The sequence below is a fragment of the Lepidothrix coronata genome, unplaced genomic scaffold, assembly GCF_001604755.1.
Source record: "Lepidothrix coronata isolate B3197 unplaced genomic scaffold, Lepidothrix_coronata-1.0 Scaffold24, whole genome shotgun sequence".
Taxonomy (NCBI): Eukaryota; Metazoa; Chordata; class Aves; order Passeriformes; family Pipridae; genus Lepidothrix; species Lepidothrix coronata.
This window is the reverse complement of record NW_016690204.1, coordinates 3,217,670-3,227,122: the sequence shown is the minus strand read 5'-3', so window position 1 is coordinate 3,227,122 and position 9,453 is coordinate 3,217,670. Positions and strand designations below refer to the sequence as shown.

Sequence of the window (9,453 nt, the reverse complement as noted above, 5' to 3'; positions counted from 1 at the left end):
CTTCTCCAGAAGGGTGGTGCAGCCCTGGGAGCAGAGCAGGGGAGAAACTCCATGCTTGGAGTCCCTAAAATGGGTAACACCATCCTTGAGGCATTTCAGGATTTGGCTGGAAATGTCACAGTTGACCTGAGCAGGTGTCAGTGACAGTCCTGCTCGGAACAGGAGGCTGGACAGGAGACCTGCTGGTGATTTCTGTGATCCAGCAGTTGTCTTTCTGTCTGTCTGCCCCCAAACTTCATAACTTTTCCATCTGACATTCCTTCTGCTCAGTTAGAGCCTGCCCTACCAACCTCTTTGGACACAGAGATGGTGCTTTGATAGGTTAAGTGTCACTTCCTTTTCTTGACTGTCCCCTGGGCAGTGCCTGGATTCACAGACTAGAAATCCTTGCCCTGCCATGGAGCTACCAAAATGTTCATTTCAATGTCAAGTGAACCTTTTCTTTTACAGCAACTTGTACATAGACTACAGACTATGTACACAACACTTCTCAGTGTATTTAGCATAGGTTTAAAATGGCAAAAATAAATTAAAAGCAGTCATAATAGCATTATAATAGTAGATTGTTATGTCAGCACAGTCATCATTTGAATGGTTATGTTTATCTCAATTGTACCAAAAAAGACACAGAAAAATTAATATTTTACATTGGTTTGTACCTATACTTGTATTAAAACTAAGAAAAAACTACACATTGACTTTGCCATCACCGTGGCATTTCACTGTTTATTCTTTTTTAATGGCTCACATTTCCTAAATCAGTTCTCTGACTCTGCAATTAAAAATGAGCAAAGGTAATTAAAAAATCCCTAGTCCTATAGCTGCCTTGTCATCAATTAAAGTCTTAAAGGGCAAAATGGATTCTCCTCATGACCCCTGGCAGACCTGCTGAGCTCTGACTCCTCGAGTCAGGTGAGCTGTTGGGGACCTTGGAATATATCACATCAAAGGAAACACATGCCCTTGGTGGATGGATGCACCTGGGGCAGAGGAGTTATTTTATGATCTTTGACTGCCTAAAGAAGTAAAAAGAAAGGTCCAGGCATCAACTCTTAGGATATATTTGCTGTTCAGAAGCAATAGGCTCCTCTGCAAAAATAGAGGTGGAGTCCTAAACAGAGAGTTTAATTTGCAGTAATAAGTGGATGGAGCAGCCACGAAGCAGAGGGAGTGGCACAGGCTGTGATGGTCAGAGCAAGGCATTTGCCTGCTTTATAAACACTCTTTTTTTAAATGCTCTGTGATTGCTTAACTTCTTTGGGCTTCAGGTTTTGTCTGACCCAGTCACGTGTCCTATCTGTGTATGGAAACCTCTGTGCCCATAGAATGCTCCCACCCCCATGGTGGGGCACAGGTATTGTCCAGTGATGGGAAGCAGGAGGGCAAAAGTGTCAGTGCAAGAGGCCTGTGCCCTCCCAGGGCAGGGAAAACCTCTGTGGTGTTTTTCCCTGTGCCACTCCATCTGGAGGGCAGCACTGCTCCTGGCCTGGGGAAGGAGCATCACTGACCCAGCAGGGGCTCAGACAGCAAAGAAGGCTTTTCTGCACGACCTGTACCCCACAGTCCTGATGAAGGGACTGTAATCCTAAGGGAGGGCCCAGCCCTGTGAGCAGGGTGGGTTTGGTCAGGATGGAGGCACAGGTGAATGTCTGCCCTCAGTGTGAGACAGCCCTGTGGTCCTGTGGAGACTGGGGTGGGAGCAGTGGCAGGAACCCAGCCCAGAGAGGGGGCAGAGCAACACCAGTCAACTGCTGACTCCTAAAACAATCCTTTTCTTTTAAAGGTGAGAAGTGTCGAAGTTTTATTGACCTTGCCCCGGCTTCTGAAAAAGGTAAGACAATACAGCCAAGGCTTCTTCCCATTGTACAAATGGCATCAGTGTTGTACCTTGTCATGCTGGAGTGCCAGGGGACACATCCCTTCCTCAGCACACCAGGACCTCCATGTCATCCCCATTACACACAGCCAGGTGATAAAAACACCCAGGGTTTATGACAGCTGATTGCTCAATTATTTAGGTCTGTCATTTCTTTGATCTTAATTCAGATGATTTTTTTTCAAGAAAATACAGATTTATATTGTAATATAGACACCTTTCTTTCTCGTGTGAGAAAGGACATGCTACATGGTCTCCTCAGGCCGTGAAGATATTTATGGTCCAAAGAATGCAGTCACACAACACCAAATATCTCTTTGTGAGAGGCAATCATCTAGATGCATGTTTGTTTGCTTTACCCTTTTAAAAAATTATATGTTCAAGTGCACGGAGGCAGGCTGCAAACATTTTTCCTTACCCTGCTATTGGAGTTTAACTAATTAATTATTGAGAATTATTTAATTCTCAAAAGCAATTTAACCCATATTTTAAAATAGTATCTATAAGGAAAAAAAACAAACGTGTGGAGTTGCATTAAACTGGGTGGCTGAGCCCAACCTGCTGCCAGCTCCAGACAGAGCAGAGCACTCTGCCCACAGACCATGAGGTGCCCAGTATGTTTTGTGAGATCACTTGAGACAATCCCAAAACATTTTGGGCACAAGGTGCCTTCATCAGGTGTGGTGGAGCAGCAGTAAGTGGCAGAAGGAACAATTGTTCTGAGTTTGTCTGAATTGCTGATCCGCTGGAAAACGGAGAGAAAGGCAATTACCATTAATAAAGTAGAGGGTATTGCAGTGAGAGGAACAGTCACAGGGAGCCTCTGTGAAATCCATTGTAAGCAAACCCAAATAAATTATGCACATAAGGGAAGAACAAGCCTGGGATTACTGCTGCTAATGGGCTCCGAGTTAAATCTCACACACACAAATGGGACCTCGGGGCATAACTGCTCTTATGAAACCAGCAGCTCAGTACCCAGCAGCAATCAGAAAACAAACTGTCTGCTAGAAAGCATTAGAAAAGGACTTCAGAGCAGAGCAGAGAGCATGAGGACTGCACACATCTGAAAGCTTCACCTTTGTGTAAAATGCAGTGGGACATTTTGTCCTTTTTAGTGCAGCTCACAGAACAACAACAGGGATAGCAAAGTTCTGGAAAGTTCTGTACAAGGACAAGAGTGAGACTCTGCAGCCTGAGGGAGAGACATGGGAGAGGAGATATAGTGGACAGTGATAAGGATGTGAGAGGAGCTGAAGAGGCAGCCTGGGCGTTAAGATCCAATTCCTGAGTGGTTCCCCACTGCGCTGCCCAGCCCAAGGACTGGTGGGCACAGCAGGGCACCTTCAGGAGACAGACTCACAGCAAGCACAAGGTGTCTGTTATAAAGGCAGTGGAGTGGTTTTCTGCTTTCTCCATTTTCTGTGGAACTTCATTATGGTGCATAATGCTTGGCTCCAGCACCCACACACTTTCCAAAACAGCATTTAGTGCTTTACTTTTAGTATTTCTTTTGGTTGTGTGAAATGCTGTCAGCAATTTTTTTTTTTTCCACGAGAATTTTAGAGTTGCTGCATGATGTCAGTGCATATTTCTAGACTATTCTGGGTTTTTTTTTTTTTTTTGGAGGAAGGAAGGCTCCTTTGGTGTTGTGTTATGAAGAAAATTGTGTCTATGTCTTTCCATGGAGCTGTAAGGCATATTGACAGAAAGAGAGGGCAATGCTGTGTCAGAGATGGAAAGTGCTGACCACCAGACTCACAAACAAAGCCAGGGTAAATTCCACAACTGTAAATCAAGTTGGACACTGCAACATAGTTAATCTGAAATTTTCACCATCAGTCTTGTACTGTAAAGAGAAACCCTCACCACATGTGAGGAGAAAATTGTGTATCAACGATGTCCAATTTACTTCCACTGAAGAATTCTGTAATTCTTTGAGTTAATCTGCTCTTTTCCAGTTAGAAAGAACTTCTTATTCCTCTAATTTCTTTATCCCCTCACTCAGCATTGACTTTAATGGTCAGAGGCTTATCAGCTACTCAGTTCCACCGAGTCCTAAGAAAGATTCTTGATTCTTCCTCCAAGTAAATGAGATAGGAAAAATACAATGAATAGCAAAATTTGAGTTCAATTATACAAACAATGTGGGTTTCCCAGTCCATTGTGTAACTGGGAAATTTTGGACTAAACTTACCTTCACAATGATGCTTCAGTTTACTCAGTTCCTGTACATATTCTTGGATTATTCAATATTCTTATATATTCAACAACCGAGAACTGGTTGTTCCAGGTTTTGATCATCTGAAATACCTCTACAGTGCATGGTCTGTTACTGCAAACGAGCACTCAGCTTCCCAAAATTTCCTTTTCAGTTGGCTTTCCTTGATACAAAGAGCACCTCTGTCTGTCTGACCAACTTCTAAGCCGAAGAAGCCTCTTGAAGCCTATGCCTACTTCTGAACACATCACCTTCCACTTTCAAGACATCCTAAAAAAAGGCCTAAGAACAAACTTAGCCTAATTGTACAGCCCATCTCTTCCAGAATCCGTTGCCAATTAACAGCAGGACAGTACAAAATTCCTCCATGGTGTTTAAAATAGTCTTAGCATAGAAAAACCAGTCATCAAAGCTCACAGTAAATAAAATCTATGGTCAGGTCTAGTTACATCCTTATCACAGATCTTGCATTCATAAATGAAAAAGTGTCTGTAAAAATCTAATAGTTTATGGCTGAGCTTCCCATCTTTATCCATTAGTGCTGATCTCCAGCGCAGAGTATCTCTGATCAGTTGTTATACCCTTTGCATATATCTCACCAATGACATCTACTAAAAGGAGGCAGCAAAATTTGGGGCAAACAGACCCACAGTATGGTATAAATAAGCATTTCCAACCCACACTAGGAGAGCTTTTTCCTGCATTTAAGGCAGCTGCCAGCAATCTGTCAGAACCTCGTAAGCCTAACACTGAATTTATTAGCTGTTGCTGGTTCTTAGTGCCAAATCTGCTTAACAAAATCAGCTTCGTGATGGTAGATAATAACTAGGAAAAAACATTTTCCTGTGACAGTTTGCATTTGCTATTGATAAGAAATGATAGGGCAATAGCTGGTTACAGGATTTTTAGTGGACTCTCACAGAGCAGATGTTGGGTTCCACAATGTATGTTCCTTTCTAATTTTCCTTACAGTTGTGAGCTGTAAAATAGCAAGTATTTCCAGAAGGAGTTGGAAGGAAACTGTCACAGTAGGCTGGACCTGATATTTCAGTTCTGAATTGCTTCTGGGATCTTCTACTCAAAACTTAATCAAAGTTTTGCTCCTGCTGAGTATTTTGCTGCCTGAAGAGAAGGGTAACCCACCTAGTGAGGGTCGTTTTTGTCCCTCTTGTGGTGCCCAAAACACTGAGCCTGGAACACACCACCACACTCCTCCTCCCCTTGCACCTTCTGGGTGTACCTTCTAGATCCTCTTTCCCATTCCTCCAAATCTGTGCCCAAGAGAACTTCCAAGAGGCCGTGGAGGATACATTCAGAAGGAAAAAACCCAGGCCAAAAAATTATATCTGGAAATCACAGCACCAGAAGGGAAAGCAAAACGTTGCAATACATCCCATGAAATGAGCTGATAAATGGCTTCACTGGCCATGTAACAGGCAGCTGGATACACACAGAGGTGTGTTCCCCCCCTGCCCAGGGCTGTGTGGGGATTCCAACTCCCCATCCTTCTGTAGTGCCTCACTGTCAGCTGTCAGCCACAGGGACACAGGGAGAAGTGGAGGATGAGGAGTCCTGACCAGCCCAACTCCTTGTGTAAGTGAAGGCTGGGATGTACACAGCAGAAATCAGCTGGAAGCAGCACTTGTGCTGGAAGCATTTTGCTGGAGAAGAACAAGGGTTTGCAGGAAATGTGGTGCCCCCGAGAGTTTTTGGGATGGTGCTTTTGGGGGCTGTGACTCAGGCACTTTCCAAACACCTGGAATGCTCACAGCATGCGTGGAATTGAGGTGCCCTGGCCTGAGGAGCCCTGGCCTGAGGAGCCCTGTTCCGAAGTTGCTTTAGGAACAGGCTGGAAGGTCAGTGTTGGTTTAAAATTCAGAGATGGCCACAGCAACACAGGGCAGGATTCACAGGGCAAACTCCTTGCAGGTATTGTAGAACCTGGTCTAAGTTATTCTAATGCTCTGTTGGACCTCTCTTACTTCAGCTGTGATACCTATGGAATAATTCCCACGATGAACGGCAAACCAGCACCAACTGCCTGGATTGCACTGCTTTGTCCTTATTGATGGGGAAATCCACTGGCATAAAATTAGCAAGACTTTTTAGAGACCACAGGCAAGGCTAAACCTTGCAGAAGGAAAGTGCTCATTGCTAGTGAGCATTTAACAGTCCAAAACATTACAGGGGGCTTTTTAAATCAGAGGCTGTCCTGGCAGAGGTAGGAGATGCCTTCTGCTTGTCCTCTGCACAGCTCATGATGGTGCATCCTGGAGAGACAGAGCAATAAAAATTCTGCATTGTCTAAAAAGTAGCTGGCAAAGCTAAGGTAGCACATGGCAAACAGCAAGTAAACAAATCAAGTCTCACCTAAACACAGCACAGAAAAAGAGAAAGCCGAGCCAGTTCTGTACATGCTCCTAAACCAGCACTTCAACAGCAATTAAGGAGAAGGGAAACTAGATGCCTGATTTTAATGGATACTGACATATTAGGTGTACCAGAAATTTGATGGGAGAAAGATAATTAGCGGGACATTAACGTCTTGGTGCTGATTACACTGAAAGACAAAGCAGATGTCATGTACTAAAGCTGAATCAGAATAACAAGGTAATGTCATTAATGAGCAACACAATCTCTATGGATGGATTCCATGTTCAGACAAAAAATGCAGAATGATATTAGTGATCACCCATTGGGACAGTTTCACAGATAGCAGGGTTAAACTTGATAAGGTGTAAGGACAGAAAACAAACCAGTAGTAGACTCTAAAACCCCATGTACAGGCTGAGAAGTGCAGTGCTAGGTATGATGCAGAGACTAAAATCTGGACAGACTTCATGAGCATGGAAAAATTAGTGGGAAACTTGTTAATCTTGATTTACTCCTGAGTGAGGAACTTGATTCAAAATGTTGGTAAAGATACCTTGTATGGGTGACTAACAGACATTCAGTATCCTTCAGAAGCAATAGAGGGATTTTTTTTTTAAGTTGTGAAGAAGGAAACCCGAGAAAAGTGAGAACTGATTAAAATACATTAAAATGTTCAGCTAAAAGAACAAATGAAGCTTGAAAACTTTAAAGCTACTGGATATACTGCAGGCCTTTGTGCACTTTGTGACTGAGAGCAAATGGCAGATAATATTCAGTGTTGATAAATGTGAAGTGGTGAACACGGAGAGTCATCCTACCTTTACATATATAGTGATGGGTTCTGAATTAGCTTTCTCCCCTCAGGATAGAGTTCTTGGAATGATGACAGACACTTCTATGAAAACATTAATTCACTGCTCTGCAGAGATTAAGATGAAAAGAAATATTAGGATCATCGTAGGAAATAAAGAACAAAACAAAAAAGTCACCATGCCACCACAGGTATTCATGATGTACCCACCTGCAGCTCTCTGGGAGCACCTCTCATCCCTCCCCTGCCAGCCCCAGCTCAAAGTCATGATAAAATTGAAAGAGATAAAGAGAAGAGTGACAGTTATGGTCAAAAATAGGGAAATACTTGTTTGTATGAGAAGGACAACGCAGAACAGATTCCAGGCTGGAAAAGAGACAGACGAGACTTGTAAGAGCCGAGTTAAAAAACAAACCTTCTTTTTTGTGTGCTGGGGAGCTGTTCCTGAGGAGAAAAACAGAGGAATGATTTTCTAAAAGGACCGCTTAGAGACCTGCATCCAGTAAAAAGAAATGTAGCTGGGTCTCCCACAAGAATTGTACACTTTCCTAAACAGTCTCTATATTCTTGAATACTTCCTATTGCATCATTCATCACATATCTGCAATAGGATAAATCCACGCCCATATAGACCTGTGCACTTGTCTTAGGAGACCTATGATTAGGTATGCAGGAAAAAATGTGTTATTAGTATTTTATCCGTGTTTTCTTACACATGTTATGAATCATTGAAGTTAGCTTTAAAAGCTAATTAGACATACGAAGATGAAACCATCTTTGAATAGCAGAATTCAAGCTACATTCCTAATTCCTAAAAGGAAGAAACAGTCTTGCTTTTCGTGCTGGTGATGCCAAAGACATGGGGGACACTGGTCTGAACATCATTCATCTCTCAGCCCATTGCTGAGGGCAGAAGCACAGCACTGTAGGTTTTCAGCAGGAATCATTGATCCCAAATATATTTAGTAAGGCAAGTGGACATAAGGATAGTCCCAATTTAGAGTGTTTTTCATCCTTTTTTCCATTCTATTGTTCTACTCATTATATTACTATATACCAGGAAAAAGGGAATATGGGTAAAAAGATATTCCCCAGTCTGCTCAGTACCATACACGGGATCAAGTTTGCTCAATGCCAGAACCATCAGAAGTCACAGAAAACACGTCACCATGTAGAAAACAATCATTTTCTGATTCACAGCTCTGCCTCACCTTTCAAAATAAAGAAAGCAATGAAGAACTAAAGCTATAAACAAAACCAAACCAGCTGGCTTTTCCTCTCTCCCCTCAACAGTTTCAGGGCTTTATCACCTGCTTTCTCACGTTTGCAAGCCACAGTCTCTTGGCTGGCTGCCGGCCCTTTTTCTATCTGTTCTACAGTAACAGGGAGCTTTAGGTATCTCTGATGGCATTTAGGATCATGAAGCTTCCCTTTTTCTCTCAGAGTTTCTGTGGTCTCCTCTCCTCTCAGTGTTTCCACGTGGCAGCAGGAGAGGAGCAGGCAGATGGTGTGGCGCGATGTGACGGCATTAACCGGCAGACGGGCTGACTGCTCAGCGCCGAGCCCTGACGCCAGACACAACAGCACGCTCGCTGCTTGTTCCTCTCACCATTTACTGATCACTCCAATATTTCTGCCTTGCAATTCCCAGTATTGGAGCAGTGGAGATGAGTAAATTGCTGAAACCATCAGAATGCCACTGGAAGAGAAAGAGTGGGATTTGCACGGAGCTTGCCTTACTGCTTTTCCCAAAAAACATGCACAATATTTCTCAGTGTGTACCCATTTACCTTAATTTTCCTCTCTTCTCTCTTGCACTGAATGTGAAGAGGAGAGATTACAGTGAGTTGCAGGTGTCAGTTCCAGCATAGCCACTAGGTCTGGAAAAGCAGAGCAGTGTCAGTCAGAGTCCAGAAACATAAGGACAGCAAATACAGACCAGAAGGCACATGAAGATAACCTTTTGTTGCTAGAAACATGAACGAGGGTAACAACTCCCCCATCTCACCAGCTATTTCAGCGTGCATGGACACCAAGAAGAACAATGAAATATTTTTGCACAAAGAAGAAATAATATCTGCACCCTCCATGCAAGCTCACACAACCCAAAACCAGGTTTTGCTCTTATACATGGTCTTTTTCCTTCCAGATGTCAGATGACATCTGTCTGGT

General features: G+C 43.2%; 1 protein-coding gene across 1 annotated transcript in view; it reads left to right on the top strand.

The window, feature by feature from the left end:
- Window positions 1-9,453, top strand: part of GSG1L (GSG1 like) — a 58,910-nt gene that overhangs the window by 16,433 nt on the left and 33,024 nt on the right. Inside the window, exon 2 of the mRNA XM_017809117.1 lies at window positions 1,784-1,831. Coding sequence (XP_017664606.1) covers window positions 1,784-1,831 — 48 coding nt within the window. The remainder of the gene's footprint in view (window positions 1-1,783; window positions 1,832-9,453) is intronic.